Source organism: Salvelinus alpinus, chromosome 32, assembly GCF_045679555.1.
Source record: "Salvelinus alpinus chromosome 32, SLU_Salpinus.1, whole genome shotgun sequence".
NCBI lineage: Eukaryota > Metazoa > Chordata > Actinopteri > Salmoniformes > Salmonidae > Salvelinus > Salvelinus alpinus.
This window is the reverse complement of record NC_092117.1, coordinates 27,428,409-27,456,309: the sequence shown is the minus strand read 5'-3', so window position 1 is coordinate 27,456,309 and position 27,901 is coordinate 27,428,409. Positions and strand designations below refer to the sequence as shown.

Below are 27,901 nucleotides of genomic sequence, written 5' to 3'. Positions count from 1 at the left end.
TGAATCATCACTAAGGCTATCTAATGCCAGGCTGGGAATCCTGGTGTAAATATGTTATGTTTCTGGTCATACCTTGTTCCAGTTGGACTCCTTGAAGCGACCCCAGCCTTTGACCTTGGCTGGCTCGGACAATTGGAGAGACGGGGCCTGGAGCTGGGCTTTTTCTGAGGGGCCGGAGGTTGTGGACGCCAAGATGGAGATTGAAGGAATGGGCGTGGCTGGACTTTCGGTGACGGTGACAATGCTGGTGGTGGTGATGATTTCATGGATGGGAATGGGCTCAACATAAACGGTCTGGCCTCTCTCCAGGTCATCGGATGGGTCAGCCCGCTCCTGATGTACACGGGCCTCCTTCTGCTGCCGGAACCGCTGGAAGAGCCGACGGACCGGATGGTCCGGCGGGAGGTTGAGGGGCGCCTCATTCTTTCGTCTCAGGCGCTCCTCCTCCTCTCGTTTCACATCGCTGATCTTTCTGAACACAATCTGTAGAGAGACAACAGGCTCTTGATTAGTTCAATTCAACTATGAACTCCATCCTGTGTTATGTAGCTCATGTTGTGCATTGGGTGGTATGTCTAACCTCATTATGCTAAGCTATCCGGAGATTGCTGAAACTAACCAATAAACCAGAATGTGCACTTTAAAATAAAATAAAAAATAAAATAAAATTGGGTCAATCAACTAAGTTTAGGTAAGTGAAAAATCATCAATGTGTATCTGCACCAAATTCAGCTCTGTTCGATGATGAGCTTCTCTGACAGTTAAGACTAGCACACAGGTAAGTATCTATAGTAGGTAAGCAGACAGATAATGCAGTAACGCTAAAGGCATGGAAGTGCAGGTACAGTGCATTACTAATTTAAACCCATCAGACTGAAAACACAGCAAATAATGCCTTTTGAGGAATCCCTCAAAGGAATATAAATGGCTCCTCTTGTTTCTAGACCTTTTTCTCAACAGAAACTCAAGCATTCTTTAGCAGAACTTTAACCAAAACACAAAGCAGCCATTTTTGATTATTCTGGGTGACATTTAGAAAAAGATTGTTGTATTTATGTTGATACACTATTTTACACAGAAAATGTTGTCCATGTTGTCCCACAAATTACATTACTTTAACCATTCATGCACAACACATTTCTAAGGATTTGTAAATCTATATTCATAAGGAAAAGCACACGCAAAATATCAAAGTTCTATGCTTAGTATTTTCATTTATTTAGAGCCAGCACAAACACCTAACGTTTCAACTTGGTCTTTTTCAAGGGTGTGCTGTGTGAGAAAACTCCTGCAGTCTGTATTCATACAAGTTTGAGTGAACAACAATTGGCAACAATTGGTCATTTCAATTAGACAATTAGATAGCAATCAATTAGTAAGTCACAGTTGACAATATTTTTTCTACATACAATATTTACAAAAGTCTACATACACAGTACATTTAGACAAAATCATAAGTCAACATGATATTGATAGGGCCCATGTTTTTCAAAGCAATGCTACCATGACTTGTGCAATGTCAAAACAATATTGATAAAAATAAATCAAAACATGGCCATGATACATAAAAAAATAAAGGTCTGAGATTGATTTCCTCATTAAAGGGATACTTCGGGATTTTGGCAATGAGACCCTTTACCTACTTGAGCCAGATGAACTTGTAGATGCCATTTTTATGTCTCTGTGTTCAGTATGAAGAAAGAGGTAGTTTTGCGAGCCAATGCTAACTAGCGTTAGCGCAATGACTGGAAGTCTATGGGAAAGAGAGAGCTAAAGAGGTAGAGAAAGATAGATAATATATGCAATGGAGTTGAAAAATATGAACTACAGGCAATCAGTGTTCGAACAGGAGATATTAAACAAAATATTGAAGAAAATGAGCTCATCTTATGATGTTCATTGCAAAAATGTACTTATTGATTCACTGGACAAACACACACACACACAAGACTGAAATATTAAATGACAAATAGATTAGCATGGCTATCCTCACATCTATGGAGACAAAGATTTAGCAGCACATTCTAGATTGCTTTTGAAAACTATTACATTTGAGTGAAACCCTAAATCCTGCAGACATATGCGAAATGCATACATGCTTATAACAAGTTATAAATCATTATACCTGCAAGCTTGTAGAAAATGTTTTACCCAAAAGGCCAATCTGCTGGTTTATCATTAGTAGTTTGTTAAACTACTTCACAACAGGGCAGGTGGGACAGAGCCCCACCTGTTTAGCTAAAAAAAAAATATATATATATATATATACAGTGCATTCTGAAAGTATTCAGACCCCTTCCCTTTACCCACATTCTGTTACGTTACAAGCTAATTCTAAAATTGATTAAATAAATACAAATTCCTAGCAATGTACACACAATGCCCCATAATGACAAAGCAAAAACCGAATTTTTGCAATTTTTGCAAAAACAGAAATACTTTATTTACATAAGTATTCAGACCCTTTGCTATGAGACTTGAAATTGAGCTCAGGTGCATCCTGTTTCCATTGATCATCCTTGAGATGTTTCTACAACTTGACTGGAGTCCACCTGTGGTAAATTCAATTGATTGAACATGATTTGGAAAGGCACATACTATATAAGGTCCCATAGTTGACAGTGCATGTCAGAACAAAACCCAAGCCTTGTGGTTGAAATAATTGTCCGTAGAGACAGGATTGTGCCGAGGTACAGATCTGGTGAAGGGAACCAAAAAAATGTCTGCAGCATTGAAGGTCCCCAAGAACACATTGGCCTCCATCATTCTTGAATGGAAGAAGTTTGGAACCACCAAGACTCTTCCTAGAGCTGGCTGCCCGGCCAAACTGAGAAATTGGGGGAGGAGGGCCTTGATTAGATTGAGGTGACCAAGAACCCGGTGGTCACTCTGACAGAGGTGCAGAGTTCCTCTGTGGAGATGGGAGAACCTTCCAGAAGGACAGCCATCTCTGCAGTACTCCACCAATTAGGCCTTTATGGTAGAGTGGCCAGACAGAAGCCACTCCTCAGTAAAAGGCACATGACAGCCTGCTTGGAGTTTGCCAAAAGGCACCTAAAGACTCTCAGAACATGAGAAACAAGATTCTCTGGTCTGATGAAACCAAGATTCAACTCTTCGGCCTGAAAACCAAGTGTCACGTCTGGAGGAAACCTGGCACCATCCCTACGGTGAAGCATGGTTGTGGCAGCATCATGCTGTGGGGATGTTTTTCTGCAGCAGGGACTGGGAGAGTAGTCCGGATCGAGGGAAAGATGAACGGAGCAAAGAGCAGAGATCCTTGATGAAAACCTGCTCCAGGGCGCGCAGGACCTTGAACCCGATCGAACATCTCTGGAGACCTGATAATAGCTGTGCAGCAACGCTTCCCATCCAACCTGACAGAGCTTGAGAGGATCCGCAGAGAAGAATGGGAGAAACTCCCCAAATACAGGTGTGCCAAGCTTGTAGCGTCATACCCAAGAAGACTCAAGGCTGTAATTGCTGCCAAAGGTGATACAACAAAGTACTGAGTAAAGGGTCTGAATACTTATGTAAATGTGGTATTTCTGTTTTTCATTTTTAATAAATTAGCTAAAATGTCTAAAAACCTGTTTTTGTTTTGTCATTATGGGGTATTGTGTGTAGATTGATCAGATTTTTTTTTTTAAATGTATGCAGGTGTTTTAGCCTAGCTCAGTGCTTTCTGTGGTGGTGGGGCAGCCAGTGGAAAATACGGACCGTAGGGGTTGGTAATATTCTCTAGTTGCACCATGATTGACTCAGTGTTCTGTCACTCAAGGGGACACTACGAGTAAAGCTTGAAAATTCAAGCCCTTGGGTGCTGCCATAGACTTACATTAGAAGTGCCCATCTTAAAAGGCTCAAGGTCATTGGCAACAGATAAAATGACTTCAAATCATGTTATATCTACCTTAGCTTTGATTGGACTGATCATGTCAACATAATACTTTCAAAACGATAGCTGGCAAGCTTGGATTGGACTGATCATGTTAACATCATACTTTCAAAATGATAGCTGGCAAGCTAGATAAGCAGTCGTCATCATGAATCAAGTCAACAATCTACTAGCAAATCCTATTCAATCCTTGTCATATGAAGAGAAATGATGGATTATATAACGTATTGGTGCTCATTGGCCATTGGACATAACCATTACACAAGAAGTTAGAAATGGCAAAATCCACGAGTGCTGAGTGTCACGCCCTGACCGTAGAGATCTTTTTATGTCTCTATTTTGGTTTGGTCAGGGTGTGATTTGGGTGGGCATTCTATGTTCATTTTCTATGTTTTGTATTTCTTTGGTTTTGGCCGGGTGTGGTTCTCAATCAGAGGTCTATCAGTCTATCGTTGTCTCTGATTGAGAACCATACTTAGGTAGCCTTTTCCCACCTGTGTTTTGTGGGTAGTTGTTTTCTGTTTTGTGTTTCTGCACCTGACAGAACTGTTTCGGTTTCATTCGTTCTCTTTGTTGTTTTGTTATTTGGTGTTCAGTTTTATTAATAAATCATGAACACTTACCACGCTGCGCTTTGGTCCACTCCTTCTTCTTCAGACGGCCGTTACACTGAGGCACGACTGCAGCCTTGGGTTTGAACCCAGGATGTGTCACTGCCGGGCCGTGACCGGGAGACCCATGGGACAGCGCACGATTGTCCCAGCGCTGTCTGGGTTAGAGGAGGGTCTGGCCGACCAGGATTTCCTTGTCTCATCGTGCTCTAGCAACTGCTTGTGGTGGGCCGGGCACCTGCAAGCTGACCTTGGTCATCAGCTCGGTGGTGTTTCCTCCGACACATTGGTGTCGGAGGCTGGCTTCCGGGTTAAGCGAGCAGTGTGTCAAGAAGCAGTGCGGCTTGGCTCTCGACCTTCGGTAGGGGAGTTGCAGCAATGAGACAAGATCGTAACTTCTGGCCCATGGCGTTGTATGTGAATGTTTATCCTTTATTTTTTTACCCTCTTTTCCTCCCCAATTTCTTGATTTCAAATTGCTAAAGTTTGAATACTTTGGCCATGCTGTCAATCCAGCATGACTTCTGCCACGTTCAAAACAACTGGAAACTCGGAACTGGGAAATATCAGACTTCAGTGAGTTCAAGACAACTGGGAACTCTGAAAGAAACTAGCTTCGACTGGGAAAATAATTTTCAGCCGTCATCCAGCCGTCATCCAACAAGGTAAGTCTAAAATGTCTTGTAAGTTGCTGCATGAATGATGTAATATGCCAGGGAGATAGCATTACTTTCTTGGCCACAGAATACATAAGGGTAGTAAGCTGTTAGTAGCCCATGTGTCTCACCCTAATAATTTCCCCCCTCATACCTTAGCCTACTGTTCTGACTTGGTGGTGCACATGTAGCCTATAGCCTGTTTTAGAGAAATGTAATCGTTGAATATTGTAAGAGCTTTCATTGTCTGCTTATATGCCACCTTCATTTATCCTACAGTTCTGACTTGGTGTACAGGTGGAATAATGTAAGAGCGATAACTACGTCCGTCCTAGCTCGGATTGCCTCTTATCCGCTCATTGTTCCCTTATGCCATAGTTTGTACATCTAAATTGTCAGTAGAAACAACTTTTGTTTAAGCAAGTCAGCCATACCAGCTATGTTTTTTAAAAAGGCAGTAAATGAGGCTGAATTAACTGTTTTGCTGCCAGAAAAGGCTTTGCTGGAATGCATCCCTCAATTTTTTGGGCAGTTTGCCCCACCAAGATTTACATGCTAAAATCTGCACAATATAATTCCTCTTACCAAGTAATGCATTAAATATCACACCTCTCTACAGGGTTCTAAGCCTCCAACCCCAAAGCGAAATTATGGTGTCATGAACATCGAAGTCAGAGACGTGGCTTGGCATCTATTATTCAGTGAGCTGCTGAATTGCCAGCTGGCTGCTTCAGAGAACAAAAGCTTCACGTCAGTTGGGTATTTTTTATTTTATGTAAGGAGGCAAGCTTAATTTAGGTTAAGCCAGTGACTCTCATCATATGGGGGGGGGGGGGGGGGTAATCATGGCAAACACTAACGTTAACTCTGTCACTAGCCCACATATACAGTGCCTTCAGAGAGTATTAAGCCTAAATAAATTTGGGCGTAAAAATGTCTTGAACAAGTCACATAATAAGGTGCATGGACTCTCTGTGCAACAATAGTATTTAACATGATTTGTGAATGACTACCTCATCTCTGGACCCCACACATAAAATTATCTGTAAGGTCCCTAAGCCGAGCAGTGAATTTCAAACACAGATGTAACCACAAAAATCAGGGAGATTTTCCAATGCCTCGCAAAGAAGGGCACCTATTGGTAGGTTGGTAGTGGTATTGTTTATTTTTTTAAGCTGACATTGAATATCCCATTGAGCATGGTGAAGTTAGTTCTTACACTTTGGATGGTGTATCAATACTAGTGTCACACTCGTCGTAACGTTGAAGAGAGAAGGACCAAGGCGCAGCGTGAAATGAATACATTCTTGAATTATTTAACGAAGACGAAAATGAAGAACACTTGACAAACTAATACAAAACAATAAACGACGAACGTAAAGCTAATGAAAACTAGTGCTGACACAAACACTACACATAGACAATAACCCCCAACCCACAATACAAAACAGGCTACCTAAATATGGTTCCCAATCAGAGACAACGCAAAACACCTGTCTCTGATTGAGAACCATATCAGGCCAAACACATAGAAATAGACAAACCAGACATACAACATAGAATGCCCACACAGATCACACCCTGATCAACCAAAACATAAAACATACAAAGCAAACTATGGTCAGGGCGTGACAACTAGAGGTCCACCGATTATGATTATTCAACGCCGATACCGATTATTGGAGGACCAAAAAAAGCCGATATCGATTAAATCGGACGATTATTATATATATATGTAATAATGACAATTACAACAATACTGAATGAACACTTATTTCAACTTAATAAAATACATAAATAAAATCTATTTAGTCTCAAATAAATAATGAAACATGTTCAATTTGGGTTAAATAATGCAAAAACACAGTGTTGGAGAAGAAAGTAAAAGTGCAATATGTGCCATGTAAAAAAGCTAACGTTTAAGTTCCTTGCTCAGAACATATGAAAGCTGGTGGTTCCTTTTAATATGAGTCTTCAATATTCCCAGTTAAGAAGTTTTAGGTTGTAGTTATTATAGGAATTATAGGAATATTTCTCTCTATACCATTTGTATTTCATATACCTTGACTATTGGATGTTCTTATAGGCACTATAGTATTGCCAGCCTAATCTCGGGAGTTGATAGGCTTGCTTCAAGCATTGCGAAGAGCTGCTGGCAAACGCAGGAAGGTGCTGTTATATGCAACGGCAGGACAAGTTAGTTAACCTAGTAATATCTAGCAACTTACCTAGGCTCCTTGCTGTACTCACGTAACAGGTGGTCAGCCTACCACGCAGTTTCCTCATGGAATGCAATGTAATCGGCCATAATCGGTGTCCAAAAATGCCGATTACCGATTGTTATGAAAACTTGAAATCGGCCGAAATTAATCTGCCATGCCAATTAATCGGTCGACCTCTAATCAATACAGCCAGTCACTACAAAGATACAGGCGTCCTTCCTAACTCAGTTGTCAGACAGGAAGGAAACCACTCAGGGATAATGAGGGTGATGGTGAATTTAAAACAGTTACAGAGTTTAATGGCTGTGATAGGAGAAAACTGAGGATGGCTCAACAACACTGTAGTTACTCCACAATACTGACCTAAATGACAGAGTGAAAAGAAGGAAGCCTATACATAATAAAAATATTCCAAAACATGCATCCTGTTCGCAATACGGCACTAAAGTAAAAGTGCAAACAAATTGGCTTTATGTCCTGAATACAAAGCGTAATGTTTGGGGCAAATCCAACACATCACGGAGTACCACTCTTCATATTTTCAAGCGCGGCGGTGGCAGCATCATGTTATGGGTATGCTGGTAAAAAGAAACGGAATAGAGCTAATCACAGGCAAAATCCTAGAGGAAAACCTGGTTCATTCTGCTTTCCAACAGACACTGGGAGACAAATTCACCTTTCAGCAGGACAGTAACCTAAAACACAAAGCCAAATATACACTGGAGTTGCTTACCAAGACGACATTGAATGTTGCTGAGTGGCAAGTTTTGACTTAAATCTGTTTGAAAATCTATGGAAAGACTTGAAAATGTCTGTCTAGCAATGATGAACAACCAGACCTTGAAGAACAATGTGCAAATATTGCACAATCCACGTATGCAAAGCTCTTAGAGACTTGTCCAGAAATACTCACATCTGTAATCGTTATTATGGGGTGTTGTGTGTAGATAACCAATCTATTTCATTAATCAACAAAATGTGGAATAAGTCAAGAGGTATGAATACTTTAAGGCACTGTAGGCCCACACAAGCCAACCTGGTCGCACACCCACTCGCATGATATTATGTTTTTTTTGGTCCCTATATTTCGTATGATATTTTACATCCCTCCACTTCGTATCATATGTTAAATCAAATCAAATTGTATTTGTCACATGCGCCGAATACAACAGGTGTAGGCCTTACAGTGAAATGCTTACTGACAAGCCCTTAACAATGCAGTAAAAAAAAAGAAAAAAAAGAAGAAGATATAAAAGTAACAAATAATTAAAGAGCAGCAGTAAAATAACAATAACGAGGCTATATACAGGGGGTTCCGGTACAGAGTCAATGTGCGGGGGCACCGTTTAGGCGAAGTAATTGAGGTAATATGTACATGTAGGTAGAGTTATTAAAGTGACTATGCATAGATAATAACAGAGTAGCAGCAGAGTAAAAGAACGGGGGGGGCAATGCATTTGATTGGCTGTTCAGGAGTCTTATGGCTTGGGGGTAGAAGCCTCTTGGACCTAGACTTGGCGCTCCGGTACAGCTTGCCATGCGGTAGCAGAGAGAACAGTCTATGACTAGGGTGGCTGGAGTCTTTGACAATTTTTAGGGCTTTCCTCTGACATCGCCTGGTATAGATGTCCTGGATGGCAGGAAGCTTGTCCCCAGTGATGTACTGGGCCTGATGCACTACCCTCTGTAGTGCCTTGCGATCGGAGGCCGAGCATTTGCCATATACCAGGCAGTGATGCAACCAGTCAGGATGCTCTTGATGGTGCAGCTCAAGAACCTTTTGAGGATCTGGGGACCCATGCCAAATCTTTTCAGTCTCCTGAGGGGGAATAGGTTTTGTTGTGCTCTCTTCACGACTGTCTAGGTGTGCTTGGTCCATGATAGTGTGTTGGTGATGTGGACACCAAGGAACTTGAAGTTCTCAACCTGCTCCACTACAGCCCTGTCGATGAGAATGGGGGCGTGCTCGGTCCTCCTTTTCCTGTAGTCCACAATCATCTCCTTTGTCTTGATCACGTTGAAGGAGAGGTTGTTGTCCTGGCACCACACAGCCAGGTCTCTGACCTCCTCTCCTATAGGCTGTGTCATCGTTGTCGGTGATCAGGCCTACAACTGTTGTGTCATCGGCAAACTTAATGATGGTGTTGGAGTCGTGCCTGGCCGTGCAGTCATGAGTGAACAGGGAGTACAGGAGGAGACTGAGCACGCACCCCTGAGGGGCCCCCGTGTTGAGGATCAGTGTGGCGGATTTGTTGTTACCTACCCTTACCACCTGGGGGCGGCGCGTCAGGAAGTCCAGGATCCAGTTGTAGAGGGAGGTGTTTAGTCCCAGGGTCGTTAGCTTAGTGATGAGCTTTGAGGGCACTATGGTGTTGAACGCTGCGCTGTAGTCAATGAATAGCATTCTCACAAAGGTGTTATTTTTGTCCAGGTGGGAAAGAGCAGTGTGGAGTGCAATAGAGATTGCATCATCTGTGGATCTGTTGGGGCGGTATGCAAATTGGAGTGGGTCTAGGGTTTCTGGGATAATGGTGTTGATGTGAGCCATGACTAGCCTTTCAAAGCACTTCATGGCTACAGACATGAGTGCTACGGGTTTGAAACATGTTGGTATTACAGACTCAGACAGGGAGAGGTTGAAAATGTCAGTGAAGACACTTGCCAGTTGGTCAGCGCATGCTTGGAGTACATGTCCTGGTAATCTGTCTGTGAATGTTGACCTGTTTAAAGGTCTCACGCACATCGACTGCGGAGTGCGTGATCACAGTCGTCCAGAATAGCTGATGTTCTCATGCATGTTTCAGTGTTACTTGCCTCGAAGCGAGCATAGAAGTAATTTAGCTCGTCTGGTAGGCTTGTGTCACTGGGCAGCTCCCGGCTGTACTTCCCTTTGTAGTCTGTAATAGTTTGCAAGCCCTGCCCCTCCAACGAGCATCGGAGCCAGTGTAGTATGATAAGATCTTAGCCCTGTATTAACGCTTTGCCTGTTTGATGGTTCGTCAGAGGGCAAAGCGGGATTTCTTATAAACTTCCAGCTCCTTGAAGCGGCAGCTCTACCCTTTAGCTCAGTGCGGATGTTGCCTGTAATCCATGGCTTCTGGTTGGGGTATTTACATACAGTCACTTTGGAACATATTCCAGTCTGTGCTAGCAAAACAATCCTGTAGCTTAGCATCTGCTTCACCTGACCACTTTTTTATTGACCGAGTCACTGCTGCTTCCTGCTTTAATTTTCGCTTGTAGGCAGGAATCAGGAGGATAGAATTATGGTCAGATTTTCCAAATGGAGGGAGAGCTTTTTTCGTCCCTGTGTGTGGAGTAAAGGTGGTCTATTGTTTTTTCCCCCTCTGGTTGCACATTTAACACACTGGTAGAAATTTGGTTGAAAGGATTTAAGTTTCTCTGCATTAAAGTCCCCGGCCACTAGGAGAGTCGCCTCTGGATGAACGGTTTCCTGTTTGTTTATGGCGGTATACAGCTCATTGAGTGCAGTCTTAGTGCCAGCATCAATCTGTGGTGGAATGTAGACAGCTACGAAAAATACAGATGAAAACTCTCTAGGTAGATAGTGTGGTCTACAGCTTATCATGAGACACTCTACCTCAGGCAAGCAAAACCTCGAGACTTCCTTAGATATCGTGCACCAGCTGTTGTTTACAAATATACAAAGACCGACACCCCTTGTCTTACCAGAGGCTGCTGTTCTATCCTGCCTGTACAGTGTAAAACCCGCCAGCTGTATGTTATTCATGTCGTCGTTCAGTCGTGACTCGGTGAAACATAAGATATTACAGTTTTTAATGTCCCGTTGATAGTTTAATCTTGCTCATAGGTCATCGATTTTATTTTACAATGATTTCACATTGGCCAATAGAACGGATGGCAGTGGGGGTTTACTCGCTCAAATACTCCTACGAATTCTCAGAAGGTAGCTCAACCTCCACCCCCTTTTTCTCGGTCTTTTCTTCACGCAAATGACGGGGATTTGGACCTGTTCCCAGGAAAGCAGTATATCCTTCACGTCGGACTCATTAAAGGAAAAAGCTTCTACCAGTTTGTAGTGAATAATCGCTGTTCTGATGTTCAGTAGTTATTCTCAGTCATAAGAGGCTGTGGCAGCAATATTATGTACAAAATAAGTGTTACAAACAACGCAAAACCGAACAAAATAACAGTTGGTTAGGAGCAAGTAAAACGTCAGCCAGCCTCTCCAGCGCCATTCACAAATGGTCCGGTGGCGTTGCACTGCTGGAATAGCAACCGTACAGTATTACAAAAAAAAAAAACATATGTTTTAAGGGAGAAGTAGGCATTGGTCTGAAGCCTAAAAATAAAGGAAATCCACATGAGCACCACAATACCTACTTCACCCATACTCCCATACTCTATTCCAGCACACAGCTTTGACCTACTACAGTAGCTATGTTGGTGTCTTGTACTTCAAACAGTGTATGTAGGTTGCATAGGATTCAAACCATTTCTAACAGTCTAATTCATACTCTTAGAGGAGGTGCTCCCATAACAATGTGATTTGTTAGCAAGCTTGTTTTGTGAAAGAATTTGGTATATATTCAAAATTTAGTTGTGGTGCATAAATGTCCACACCACTGTTTGGGTCTAGCTAACGGGCATTAGGACATAAGCTAGCTAACGTTAGCTGTGTGAAGTAGCTAGCTAGGTCAGCTGTTGTCTAGCTCCAGCTAGCTAGCTAACTAATGTCATGACCGAAGCAATATGTGTAAAAACCTTCCATAACCAAATATAGATAGATATTCAACTTTAGTTCTCATCTGGTATAATGTTATGTTAGCTAGCTAGCTACAGTACAGCAGCTGGCTGGCTAGATAGCTAACTAATCAAAACCACAATCATTGGCTTATCAAATCGAAAACAGCTCACTATTAACAACCGACCCATTGTTTCACGTTGGACAATCATCTGTATGCATTTATTGATTAACCTCAGCTTGAATAGCAACATATAGCTATGTACAGTAGCCTAGATTTGATCTCATACACGACACTTCTTTTGACTGCTTGGCTGGTGCAGGCGGCCAGCTGTGTTGTTGAGTTGCTGAGCAACGGAGATGCTGGGCTAAGTTTTAGAACTATGAAAAAGATGTGAGCATTGTCAGAAATTCTACAAAATGTAGCACCTCTTTGGTTCTCTATTGGCACGTGAGAATGATAAATTATAAATGTATTAAAAACTGTTGCACCTACAAGTCTAATGGTCACTTTACAGATGCTGTAGTCTCGTTCTTATCTAACGCCTTGATATTGAGCTAGGTCTAGGGAACAAATTGTATTTTGTCCTAATGCTAACGACCCTGGAAAATAATTTCTTAGCGGTCATACAGTATCATATGTCATAGCTAGCAGGTTAATGTAACATAGCTAGCAGGTTAATGTAACATAGCTAGCAGGTTAATGTAACTTCGCTAGCAGATTAATGTAACATAGCTAGCAGGTTAATGTAACATAGCTAGCAGGTTAGCCTTACGTGGTTCAGTTTAGGGTTAGCGAACATGCTAAGTAGTTGCAAATTGGTATGGTTGTGGTTAGCTAAAGTTGCTAATTAGCTATGATGCTAAAGCTGTCCCGACCCGATTCAAAGACGCAACCTGTGGTTTGATAGACATTTGCCTTATACGCTCACCCAATCTCCCCAACCAACCAACCTCCCTACCAACCTCCCTACTTTCGTTTCTGTCTAAAGTAACATGTGGTCTTAAGTAACCAGACCATTTGTAACATATCATACGTATCGGAGGTATCGCTTCCAAAAAAGGGTACTGTCCTAAATCTAGTCGGAGCGAACAGGCTGCACAGGCATGCACATGTACACACACACCTGATTTATCTGATACAAAAACAGACAACAATACTGGATGTACAGTATGGAAGCAAACATATTGTACTTTACCCAGTGGCATGTAAATCTTGGTGGGGGGGGGGGGGGGGGGGGGATTTGTAGGGTTCATTCCAGCAAAGCCACTACACAACACTAAACAATACATTAATTGCACAATAACGGTGACAAACGGTGCCGACAAACTATTAGTGCCTACATAAAGCTGTCCCAACAGCAGAGTCCCAACAGCAGTCCCAACACCTTACCACCGCTACACCTGGCTATCAGCGGAGCCTTGTCTGGCAGAGAAACAATTCATTCAGCCTCATTTACTGCCTTAAAAAAACATTGCTGATATGGCTACTGACAATTGAGATGTACAAACTATGGCATAAGGTGACGACAAGCGGATTTGAAATGTACAGCGACAGAATTCAGAACATGAACCGTTCTTACAGTGTTCTCCCTGTACACCAAGTCAGAACCGTAGAATAAATAAAGGGGGCATATAAACAGACAATGAAAGCTCTTAAAATGTTTGATGGTTACATTTCTCAAAAACAGGTTATAGCTACATGTGTACCACCAAGTCAGAACAGAACAGTAGGCGAAATAAAGAGGTGAAAATAGACCAAATCATTAGGGTGAGGCACATGGGCTACTGACAGCTTACAGAACAACGTACACTTAGCATTACTTTCTTAGCTACAGTATACATACATATATATCCCCCTGGCATATTACATAATTTATGCAGCAGCATACAATACGTTTTTGGACTCACCTTGTTGTGCTGTGCTCACTTGAACAGGAAGGTGGTGCGGCAGTCCTTTGTGGGCAAATTTGTCATCAAACTTTGTCAAATTCTGCCATTCTCTGGATTTATGGTGCTTTCAAGACAACTGGGAACTCCAAAAAAAAGTTGAATCATGATGATGTCAGTGATCTTCTGGTCATAGCTCTTGAAAGAGGCCCGAGTTCCAGATTTACAATTTCGAGTTGTATCAAATAGAGGTCGACCGACATGGCCGATTAATTAGGGCCGATTTCAAGGTCATAACAATCGGTAATCGGCCCTTTTGGATGCCGGTTACATTGCAATCCACGAGGAAACTGCGTGGCAGGCTGACCACCTGTTGCGCGAGTGCAGCGTCAAAAGGACCTTGTACCTGCAAGGAGCCAAGGTAAGTTGCTAGCTAGCATTAAACTTATCTTACAAAAAACAATCAATCGTCACATAATCACTAGTTAACTACACATGGTTGATGATATTACTAGGTTAACGAGCTTGTCCTGCGTTGCATATAATCAATGCGGTGGCTGTTAATTTATCATCGAATCACAACCTACTTCAACTTCGCCAAACGGGTTATGATTTAACAAAAGCGCATTTGCGAAAAAAGCACATTCGTTGCACAAATGTACCTAAACATCAATGCCTTTCTTAAAATCAATAAACAGAAGTATATCTTTTAAACCTGCATATTTAGTTAAAATAAATGCATGTTAGCAGGTAATATTAACTAGGGAAATTGTGTCACTTCTCTTGCGTTCAGTGTAAGCAGAATCGGGGTATATGCAACAGTTTGGGCCGCCTGGCTCGTTGCAAACTGTGTTTCTTCCTAACAAAGACCATAATTAATTTACCAGAATTTTACATAATTATGACATAACGTTGAAGGTTGTGCAATGTAACAGCAATATTTAGACTTAGGGTTGCCACCCGTTCGATAAAATATGGAACTGTTAGGTATTTCACTGAAAGAATAAACGTTTTGTTTTCGAAATGATAGTTTACGGATTTGACCATATTAATGACCAAATGCTCGTATTTCTGTGTGTTTATTATAAATAGGTCTATGATTTGATATTTGATAGAGCAGTCTGACTGAGCGGTGGTACATTTACATTTAAGTCATTTAGCAGACGCTCTTATCCAGAGCGACTTAAACATTTTTACCTTTTTTATTTTTTTATATTTAACTAGGCAAGTCAGTTAAGAACAAATTCTTATTTTTCAATGACGGCCTAGGAACAGTGGGTTAACTGCCTGTTCAGGGGCAGAACGACAGATTTGTACCTTGTCAGCTCAGGGATTTGAACTTGCAACCTTTCGGTTACTAGTCCAACGCTCTAACCACTAGGCTACCCTGCCACCCCTGGTAGGCAGCAGCAGGCTTGTAAGCATTCATTCAAACAGCACTTTCTTGCGTTTGCGAGCAGCTCTTAGCAATGCTTGAAGCACAGCGCTGTTTATGACTTCAAGCCTATCAACTCCCGAGATTAGGCTGGCAATACTCAAGTGCCTATAAGAACATCCAATAGTCAAGGTATATGAAATACAAATGGTATTTTGAGAATAGAAATAGTTGACGCGTCATAATTCCTATAATAACTACAACCTAAAACTTCTTAACTGGGAATATTGAAGAACTGGAAATATTGAATTACCAGCTTACATATGTTCTCATGTTCTGAGCAAGGAACTTAAAACGTTAGCTTTTTTACATGGCACAAATTGCACTTTTACTTTCTTCTCCAACACTGTTTTTGCATTATTTATTTGACACTAAATAGATTTTATTTATGTATTATATTAAGTTAAAATAAAAGGGTTCATTGTTCTTTCAGTATTGTTGTAATTGTCATTATTACAAATATATATAAAAATCGTCCGATTAATCGGTAATGGCTTTTTTTGGTCCTCCAATAATCGGTATCAGTATCGTCGTTGAAAAATCACAAATCGGTCAACCTCTAGTATCAGAGTTCAAAACTAATTTTCCCCAGTCGTAGCTCATTTTTACATTTCCCAGTTGTCTTGAACTCACTTGTCAGATTTTGCAGTTCTGAGTTAACAGTTGTTTTGAGCGCGGCACAAATCATGCTTCACTGCCAGAATGGCCAATGTTGAATGTTTATCATTTTAACCTAGGAAAACAGACCCTTAATCTTAAGACTTGGCACCACACAGCCACTCCACTGAATAGCAGACTAATGATTGCTTTTCAATGCTTGCAGTTAGCCACTGATTCCTTCCAAACCACTCATTGTTGAATTTGCGATTTCCAACTTGTTGTGTAATGTTTATGTCCAATGGCCGATGAGCAACGATACGTTTTATCTATAATGTCTCTTCATTATTTCTCTTCATATGACAAGGATTAAAAAGTAGATTGTCGACTTGATTCATGATGATCACCGCTACCCTTAGACTTGGCGGTCACGTAGTGTCCCCATGAGTGGCAGAACACTGAGCCAATCACGGCGCAACGCTCCGTATTTTCTGCTGGCTTGCTGCTGGCTAGACTGAAACACCTGCATTTTGGAGCTGCCTTACTGAAGAAAACAAAAAAGAGACCATGTTGGTATTTTTTAATTTTATTTAACTAGGCAAGTCAGTTAAGAACAAAATCTTATTTACAATGATGGCCTACACCGGATCACGCTGGGCCAATTGTGCACCGCCCTATGGGACTCCCAATCACGGTCGTTTGTGATACAGCCTGGATTCGAACCAGGGTATCTGTAGTGACGCCTCTAGCACTGAGATGCAGTGCCTTAGAGCGCTGCGCCACTCGGGAGCGTATGTGGCTTTATTAACTCAATTATATATATTTTTACATTGTTTGCAAACTGATATGTGACACGTATTAATGCCAAAATAACATGCAAAACAGGCAAGCCCCATTTGTTGCTAAAAATGTGGGGCTCGGCCCCACCTGCCCTGATTGATGGGTCGCCACTGACTGTACCATAGTTATCTAACTCTCTTCATTGTTGCTTTCTGCTTTGTTTGTTTGCTTTAATATTCCATTTCACCTCGAGGGAGGAACCAGTGCCTTGCTGTGTGCAGAGCAGTCAAGACATGTCTTGCTGTGTCCAGAGCAGTCAAGACGAGTGTTGTGTAAAAAAAGAAATTGTGGCCTGAGGTATTGAGGTGTTAGTGTTGCACTTTTATCTTTAGATAAAAGACAGAGACCGGGTACACAGACATGGTAACACACACACATGCACGGACAGTGTTGGTGTGCGTATTTGTGCTTGTGTATTTTTGGGACAGACATGTGCTCAGTCAGTAAGGAACTCCCATGGCGCGGTCTGAAAGTTCATAACTCGCCTATGGCTCAAGCCTTACTTTCTCATGGGGACGCTATGCTAACATAGCCTTCTGCCTCATGAACCACTCAAGCTGACGCAGAGCAAATCCAGTCTGCATAAGACAAAACAACAGCCATGGTCATTTAATATATATATACGTATATATGCTACCAAACTTTTTATTAAAAGTTGTATAAAAAAAAGTGCTTTATCTGTTAGCTTATCATTGCTATTTATAATTCACTTTCACAATTTGAAACTGAAAGACAGTCTTTTCAGAGTAATACTGCACCCAAGTCATTTGAATGTGTAGCAGAAGACCCCTAAAGGCAAAGCAAGCAGTGTCATTTTGATTCTCTTCGATAGATCAATGGGCATGGACGACTCACCACTTTATTGTATCCATGGCGATGACAACAGGGTTTTACTTCTTCTAAGACTTGCCATCAGCATCTGGGTCCACTCAGCCATAACAAAACACAAAGTAGGTTGATGCTGTAGTGTATTCATGTCGTCTTCAGAGGCTCATTAGACGTATGATATGCATTGATGTGTGACACTAATGCATCCGTCTTTTCTCTGAATGCTGTTACAACGCAAAGGATGATACAAATGAAAAAACTGTACCAGATAAGAGTTTTAACTTATACCATACCAATCTGTTGGAATTAAACCAAATGAGACATACAATATATTGTATATATAATGTATTCAAGTGTGATCCCAACATTGGCGTCTCTTTCTCTCTTCTACTCCCTCGTTTGTCCTAACAGAGCCATAGAAGTCGATTCTGTCTCTCTCCCTCTCCCTCTCCCTCTCCCTCTCTTTCTCACTCGCTCTGCCTGTGTGCAGTATTTTGTTTGGTTTATTCTTTAGCATGGCCTTTGGCTCTCTACCACTCATGCTGACAACAGTATAGCGAGAGCAGTGTGCTCCCTACCCAGACCACAGTACCCATCAACCACAACTTCAACCCCCCACCCAGCACGCCCTGTGGGAGCACACACACACGCACACACACACACAATGAACCACTAAGCCCCTCTCAACTCAATCTAACACCCCCTGCCCTTTTTATCTCCCTCATACCATCCAACCTGACATCTGAATGGCCACTCCACTCCACTCCCCTCACCAGAAACCCTCATACCATCCACCCTGACATCTGAATGGCCACTCCACTCCACTCCCCTCACCAGAAACCCTCATACCATCCACCCTGACATCGAAATGACCACTCCCCTCACCAGAAACCCTCATTCTATCCACCCTGACATCAAAATGACCACTCCCCTCACCAGAAACCCTCATTCTATCCACCCTGACATCGAAATGACCACTCCCCTCACCAGACATCCTCATACTATCCACCCTGACATCTGAATAGCCACTCCCCTCACCAGAAACCCTCATTCTATCCACCCTGACATCGAAATGACCACTCCCCTCACCAGAAACCCTCATTCTATCCACCCTGACATCTGAATAGCCACTCCCCTCACCAGAAACCCTCATACCATCCACCCTGACATCGAAATGACCACTCCCCTCACCAGAAACCCTCATACTATCCACCCTGACATCTGAATAGCCACTCCCCTCACCAGAAATCCTCATTCTATCCACCCTGACATCGAAATGACCACTCCCCTCACCAGAAACCCTCATACCATCCACCCTGACATCGAAATGACCACTCCCCTCACCAGAAACCCTCATTCTATCCACCCTGACATCGAAATGGCCACTCCCCTCACCAGAAACCCTCATTCTATCCACCCTGACATCGAAATGACCACTCCCCTCACCAGAAATCCTCATACCATCCACCCTGACATCGAAATGACCACTCCCCTCACCAGAAATCCTCATTCTATCTACCCTGACATCTGAATGGCCACTCCCCTCACCAGAAACCCGCCCGCTCCACATGCTACACTCTTAGAGGTTCCATCTAGAACCTAAAAGGGTTATAAGGCTGTCCCTATAGGAGAACCTTTTGAAGAACCATTTTTGGTTCCAAGTAGAACCCTTTCCACAGAGGGTCCTACATGGAACCCAAAAAGGGTCCTACCTGGAACTAAAAAGGTTTCTCCAATGGGGACAGCCGAAGAACCCAAGAAGAGTGTAGCACTCCAAGCCCGCGTTGAAGATGCTGAGGCGAGAGTGAAGATGCTGAGTGTTCCTGCCTGGACCAGAATGGGATTAGCGCTAGCATTAGCGTGAGGGCAAGGGAAGGCAGTGGCAGAGTGTGTGCTTTTGCGATCGACTGCACAACTGATCCTCTCAAATGTCCTCTGTATCTTACACAGCCGGCGTCCCAAATGGTACCATATTCACTATAGCTCTATGGGCCCTGGTCAAAAGTAGTGCACTATATTGGGAATAGTGTGCCATTTAGGAGTCCACTCGCACAGAAGTCAAAACTCTGCTTCTGTGATATTTCACACCAACCCTTCGTCATTAAGCTGTCTTTACAGTGACATGTTGTTCACGTCATTTAAAGTGTGGTCCTTTGATTTCCCCAAAGGCAGAACAGAACAGAAATCTGCCATTCATTATTGCAGAAATCCAACCTAGGGTTAAATAAAAGGAGGAACCCAGCGGGCAAAGCTGGTTGAATGACATCAATCCACATCAAGGAGAGACGAGTGTTCGACTTTCTTTTTTAATTTGAATTGATGTCATTACAACCAGTTACTATACCCTGATGAAGACAGATTGGCTGCTTAAACGATGGTATTAAAGCATTTGAGCTCATGGAGTGTGGTAAATCTGGTTGAATGTCATTGCAACCCATTTATAGGTTGAAATCGGGTTGTAATGATGTTGATGCAACCAGTTTTGCCCACTGGGGAAGATGGCTAGGTGACAATATTGCAACCGTAAATTTCATTCACCACCCTCATTGTGGAAGGGTGTACTTTTCATTACTACGATTCATTAGTTTTCACTATAACTGTGACAGTGGACCAAGATCGATTTACACATATTGCCCTCCTTTTTAGTCTCCTCAGAATTGGGCATTTTGCTTCGGTTCCCTTTGCCCCAAACACTGCTGCTGATTGTAAATTGCTTCCTGCATTGAACCGTTATTGAAGCTCTCCTCCTCCTCCATAGCCTGCCACACACACACACACACACACACACACACACACACACACACACACACACACACACACACACACACACACACACACACACACACACACACACACACACACACACACACACACACACAGGATTATCATATTAAACTCCTATTTCCTTCTGCCACCCTGGTAGTTTACCTCATGTGGAGCCTCACACTCCTGTTCACTCACACAGCTCCTTCCCAACTCTCTATAATTCAATACATTTCTCAGAATGTTATATACAGTGCATTCAGAAAGTATTCAGACCCCTTCCCCTTTTGTTAACGCTCATCAATCTACACACAATACCCCATAATGACAAAGCAAAAACAGGGTTTTAGTAATTTTTGCAAATGTATTAAAAATAAAACAACAGAAATACCTTATTTACATTATATTCAGACCCTTTGCTATGAGACTCGACATTGAGCTCAGTTGCATCCTGTTTCTATTGATCATCCTTGAGATGTTTCTACAACTTCGTTGGAGTATACCTGTGGTGAATTAAATTGATTGGACATGATTTGGAAAGGCACACACCTGTCTATATAAGGTCCCACAGTAGACAGTGCATGTCAGAGAAAAAACCAAACCATGAGATCGAAGGAATTGTCCGTAGAGCTTAGAGACAGAATTGTGTCGAGGCACAGATCTGAGGAAGGGTACCAAAACATTTCTGCAGCATTGAAGGTCCCCAAGAACAATTGGCCTCCACCGTTCTTAAACGGAAGAAGTTTGGGACCACCAAGACTCTTCCTAGAGCTGGCCGCCCGTCCAAACAGCAATCGGGGGAGAAGGGCCTTGGTCAGGGAGGTGACCAAGAACCCCATGGTCACTCTGACAGAGCTCCAGAGTTCCTCTGTGGAGATGGGAGAACCTTCCAGAAGGACAACAATCTCTGCAGCACTCCACCAATCAGGCCTTTATGGTAGAGTGGCCAGGCAGAAGCCACTCCTCAGTAAAAGGCACATGACAGCCCGCTTGGAGTTTGCCAAAAGGCACCTAAAGACTCTCAGACCATGAGAAACAAGATTCTCTGGTCTGATGAAACCAAGACTGAACTCTATGGCTTGAATGCCAAGCGTCACTTCTGGAGGAAACCTGGTACCATCCCTACGGTGAAGCATGGTAGAGGTAGCATCATGCTGTGGGGATGTTTTTCAGCGGCAGGGACTGGGAGTCTAGTGAGGATCAAAGGAAAGATGAACGGAGCAAAGTACAGAGAGATCCATGATGAAGTCCTGAGCGCCTTGGAGCAGGTTTTCAGACTGGGGCGAAGGTTCACCTTCCAACAGGACAACGACCCTAAGCGCACAGCAAAGACAACGCAGGGGTGGCTTTGGGACAAGTCTCTGAATGTCCTTGAGTGGCCCAGCCAGAGCCCGGACTTGAACCCAATCGAACATCTCGGAAGAGACCTGAAAATAGCTGTGCAGTAACGCTCCCAATCCAACCTGACAGAGAGGATCCGCAAAGAAGAATGTGAGAAACTCCCAAAATACAGGTGTGCCAAGCTTGTGGCGTCATACCCAAGAAGACTTGAGGGTGTAATCGCTGGCAAAGGTGCTTCAACAATGCACTGAGTAAAGGGTCTGAATACTTATGTAAATGTCATATTTCAGTTTCATGGGGTATTGTGTGTAGATTGATGAGGGGTAAAAAAAACTATTTAATGCATTTTAGAATAAGGCTGCAACATAACAAAATGTGGAAAAAGTCAAGGGGTCTGAATACTTTCGGAATGCACTGTATTTTGGAAAACATTATTGCTTTCCTGTTCATTGAGAAATCATAGATTTGTATTATTTGAATTTCCATCTTCATCTTGTTTTTTTAGCAGGTCAGGATGACTGTGTGGTTTCTGAAATAAACAGATCTTCTCCTCACTCAAACATCAGCAAGCCTAAATCTGCTTCCATGTGCAGATTGTGTTTCTCTACTGTTGAAGGAGAAACATCTGAAAGGTACAGCAGGGATTCCGTCCCATTGCGGGACTTCTTTAATCAAAAGCATAAAATAATAACATTTCAATCGAAGGATAAAAATGACCGTCTCTTCCAAGTTCCTGGATCCCAAAGAGATTCCTATTTATGAATATCTGCGTCTTTCTCTCCATTAAATAAGTCCTTAACTTTGGGCCTGAGAAAGGTGCTGTATAAGCTAAAACCCTATCTTAAATGATCTCTCTCTCTCAGAAAGACTCAAAATAAAGACTTTTACAATGAATAAGTGTAAACTGATATAATATAACGTATTTATAATATTATGTGGAAATGCAAAATGCTCTCACGCAACTGTAATGGACTTTGTTATATTATGTAAAATGCTAAATATTATTTCTCTGATTGTTGAAGTGTGTTTTATTTGTCAGCTTAAAAGCATTCCGATCTGCAATTTGGAATCCATTAATAACATTAGCTCTATCATTATAGATAGCCTGACATTTTCAACTGATTTCACCTGACTATATAATAGAGCAATGTTATACTATTATGCATTTTCTTGGTTCTATCGCAATGATTACATCAGCCCCCATCCGGCAAATCTGAGGCGCATTCAGCAGGACGCAACATTTTGGAACGTTCAGATAGAAATATGCTATGTAGAACAAATATGCCTCTCTGACATATAGAATATAAAATCATGTCAGTTCCATTGGTGGCATTTCAATTCGTGGGCGCAGGTTGTAATATGGTTGTAATCGTTTTAATTTTTTAATTTTTTAAATAATTAAAGAACACTTTAGTTTAGTCAATATTTTGTCTTGTATATATGTCTTGAACTGCATTGTTGGTTAAGGGCTTGTAAGTAAGCATTTCATGGTAAATACAATTTGATTTGAAATTTGATTTGATTATGTCCTGAAGCATTGTAAATAAAATCAAGCACTCATAATACAGAAAATGTGTGTGCATACCAGAGTTACCGTCTTCCAATACATTTTTCCTTATAACAACAGTTATTTATCATAATTAGTAACATATCTCTGAGGAATTGGATGCTGCTGCTGGTTGTCTCTCCAATCAATGACACACAACAGGTTGGTGATGAATAGCCCTTATGCCAGAGGACAACGCTGAGCGTTCAACATATGCTCATCATTGCTCATACAGGTCACGCACACACCCATAACCATATGATATAATGACAGATTATTCATCATCATCCACTTTGATTAAAATGAATCACGCTTCTCGGATTTAATGGTCGTTCCACAAACCTGGGTTGCATAAAAGACACTGGTGTAACTATAATGCAACTATAATAGTCACAACTAACATATTTCAATGTAATGGTCTTTTCCATTAGACTGCACAGCCCTGGAAAAAAAACATGAATCCTTTGCTGACCCTTGCCTCATTCTTTATTTTTATTTTTTGAAATTTTACCCCATTTTCTCCCCAATATTCGTGGTATCCAATCGCTAGTAATTACTATCTTGTCTCATCGCTACAACTCCCGTACGAGCTCGGGAGAGACGAAGGTCGAAAGTCATGCGTCCTCCGAAGCACAACCCAACCAAGCCACACTGCTTCTTAACACAGCGCGCCTCCAACCCGGAAGCCAGCCGCACCAATGTGTCGGAGGAAACACCGTGCACCCTCCCCCCTTGGTTAGCGCGCACTGTGCCCGGCCCACCACAGGAGTCGCTGGAGCACAATGAGACAAGGATATCCCTACCGGCCAAACCCTCACTAAACCGGGGCGACGCTAGGCCAATTGTGCATCGCCCCACGGACCCCCCGGTCGCGGCCGGCTGCGACAGAGCCTGGGCGCGAACCCAGAGACTCTGGTCTAGGGCGCTGCGATGCAGTGCCCTAGACCACTACGCCACCCGGGAGGCTCCCTTGACACATTCTAATGTAGCTGATAAATCTAAGGTGATCAGTACAGTGCAAGTATTCACCCCTATTTCCTATTTTGTTGCATTACAACCTGTAATTTAAATCGATTTTTATTTGGATTTCATGTAATGGACAAACACAAAATAGTCCAAATTGGTGAAGTGAAAAAAATAACTTGTTTATTAAAAATGTAAAACGGAAAAGTGGTGCGTGCATATGTATTTAACCCCTTTGCTATGAAGTTCCCTAAATAAGATCTGGTGCAACCAATTACCTTCAGAAGTCACATAATTAGTTAAATAAAGTCCACCTGTGTGCAATCTAAGTGTCACATGATCTGTCACATGATCTCAGTATATACACACACACCTGTTTTGAAAGGCCCCAGAATCTGTCTGCAACACCACTAAGCAAGGGGCACCACCAAGCAAGCGGAACTATGAAGACCAAGGAGCTCTCCAAACAGGTCAGGGACAAAGTTGTGGAGAAGTACAGATCAGAGTTGGGTTATAAAAAAATATCAGAAACTTTGAACATCCCACGGAGCACCATTAAATCCATTATTAAAAAATTGAAAGAATATGGCATCACAACAAACCTGCCAAGAGAGGGCCGCACACCAAAACCACGGACCAGGCAAGGAGGGTATTAATCAGAGAGGCAACAAAGAGACCAAAGATAACCCTGAAGGAGCTGCAAAGCTCCACAGCGGAGATTGGAGTATCTGTCCATAGGACCACTTTAAGCCGTACACTCCATAGAGCTGGGCTTTACAGAAGAGTGGCCAGAAAAAAGCCATTGCTTAAAGAAAAGAATAAGCAAACACGTTTGGCATGTCTGGCAAAAGGCATGTGGGAGACTCCCCAAACATATGGAAGAAGGTACTCTGGTCAGATGAAACTAAAATGTAGCTTTTTGGCCATCAAGGAAAACTCTATGTCTGGCGCAAACCCAACACCTCTCATCACCACGAGAACATCATCCCCACAGTGAAGCATGGTGGTGGCAGCATCATGCTGTGAGGATGTTTTTCATCGGCAGGGACTGGGAAACTGGTCAGAATTGAAGGAATGACAGATGCCGCTAAATACAGGGAAATTCTTGAGGGAAACCTATTTCAGTCTTCCAGAGATTTGAGACTGGGACGGAGGTTCACCTTCCAGCAGGACAATGACCCTAAGCATACTGCTAAAGCAACACTTGAGTGGTTTAAGGGGAAACATTTAAATGTCTTGGAATGGTCTGGTCAAAGCCCAGACCTCAATACAATTGAGAATCTGTGGTATGACTTAAATATTCCTGTACACCAGCGGAACCCATCCAACTTGAAGGAGCTGGAGCAGTTTTGCCTTGAAGAATGGGCAAAAATCCCAGGCTAGATGTGCCAAGCCTTTAGAGACATACCCCAAGAGACTTGCAGCTGTAATTGCTGCAAAAGGTGGCTCTACAAAGTATAGTTATGCACGTTCAAGTTCTGTTTTTTTTGGTCTTATTTCTTGTTTGTTTCACACCAAAAAAAATGTGCATCTTTAAAGTGGTAGGCATGTTGTGTAAATCAAATGATACAAACCCCCCCAAAATATATTTTAATTACAGGTTGTAAGGCAACAAAATAGGAAAAATGCCAAGGGGGTGAATACTTTCGCAAGCCACTGTATTATTACCATATAACTTTTTCCTACTCTCACAAAGTCAGATATTCTACTCTACTAAAGTAATATCCCATGAAGATACATATTACTATATTATTGTAGTATTATTATATATTAAACAGATTTATTTGAATGATGTGTGATATCCTCTCTCACTACTTTGTCCTCTAACTCCCATTACCCAGCATGCACCATTCTGTAAATGCTCTTCAGTCCCTGCCGCACCCATGGACAGGAAATGGTCTGGTAGAAAGACATGTTTCTGATACGTCTGTACAACCCTAGCTCCTAGGTGAGATTGATGTTGTTAGGAAGGAGGAGGTCTGTCTCAATAAATCACCAGAGTTTAGTTAAGGTCTATAAATCTGCCCGGAGACCAGCCATTAAACACACTGCTGCAGATGGTGGGAGACAGAGACTGTCACTACAACTCAGAATCAACATGTTCTCGCCACTCAAATCCTTCCCCTTCACTCCCATCTACAGCAAGTCTCCATTCCAGTCTTCCCCTTGTGTTCTATTCTCCCAATTCTCTTCCTCTATAGCACTTTGCCACTCTTTAAAAAGGCCCACTCCTTAATTCTGAGGAAACAATAAAACAGCAGCCCGCCACTTGGTTTCTCATACAGCAACTCTTCTCTCCATTCCAGTCTCCCCTATTTCCCTTCTCTAATGCCCTATCCTCCCTCTTCCTTTCCGTACCTCCTTATCTGCCATCCTTTCGTTTCCTTGGGATCATGTCTAAAGTCTCAATCCACATAGTGGTGTTTCATATGGATGAGAGGACGTTTTGCTGACAAATGGCGGGATTTTGTAAGCTCATTACACTGCCCTCGTAGGAAAAGCTCTGTTAACAACAGAGAAAGTAAACTTTGTTTTACAGGTCACAGAGACGACAAACTTTGTTTTATAGATCTCCTTGGTAGGGTAAGGTCCTTTGAAGGGTAAGGTGGTCGCTCTTGGGATGTTTAGTGAGCAGAAAGGACGAGATCAGCAGAGATCAGGGCATAGGCTCAGCAGAGTTTGGTGCTGATGAGGCAGGAATGGACAGACGGGTGAGGAGGAGGGGATGAGGAGGAGGAAGGGTGAGGCCAAGTCTGGGTCTGAGGGGTAAGTTCAGCCTGCCAGGGATCATCAGTATTGTAGCATTTACTGTGGACAGACACAACCCAATGCACCAACCCTTCCTAGTGTGTCTCAATAGCACAATACTGTTCATAGATTGAGATATAAATACTAAATAGTTCTCTATGGAGACAACTGACATACTAAGTGCAGTCAGTCTGTTCTTTCTTTCGTTTTAGATCTGACTGATTTATAGGCCATGTTATCAATTATCTGTAGTGGCTGGATTTTGAATTTATACTAAGGCTATTGAATTAGCAGCAATGAGCAGCACCAGGAAACCAAACTAAAGCTACCTGCCTTAATGGTCCACTCTTCAATTCTCTAAGCATTAGGCTGTAAACACACTGCTGCGAATTTCCAGTTTACTGCTTTGTGTTGAAGCAGATCACATACATTCCAAAAAGTCTACTATACTCAATATATTGAAACAACAATTTGCTTCCAGGATAAGAGTTGTAATAAGTCAGCACGCAAAAGCACTATATGTTTATTTTTTTATTTAATTAGGCAAGTCAGTTAAGATCAAATTCTTATTTACGAAGACAGCCTAGAAACAGTGGGTTAACTGCCTTGTTCAGGGGCAGAATGACAGATTTTTACCTTGTCAGCTCGGGGATTCGATATAGCAACCTTCCGGTTACTGGCCCAACGCTCTAACCACTAGGCTACCTGCCGCCCCAAAATACCATACGAATGACATAGTAAGCAGAGGGAAGTCCCCCGACGCTTCACTCAGAGTGCTACGGTAAGCGCTAGCTATGTGGAGGAAGCCTCAGGTAAGCTAATACGTTCTGGAACCAA

At 42.4% G+C, this 27,901-nt stretch overlaps 1 protein-coding gene across 2 annotated transcripts in view; it reads right to left on the bottom strand.

Moving 5' to 3' along the window:
- LOC139562564 (voltage-gated delayed rectifier potassium channel KCNH1-like) overlaps positions 1 to 27,901 on the bottom strand; it is a 96,405-nt gene that overhangs the window by 5,498 nt on the left and 63,006 nt on the right. For both annotated transcript variants that reach the window (XM_071380335.1, XM_071380337.1), the window contains exon 13: positions 73 to 483. In XM_071380335.1, the coding sequence (XP_071236436.1) occupies positions 73 to 483 (411 nt within the window). The remainder of the gene's footprint in view (positions 1 to 72; positions 484 to 27,901) is intronic.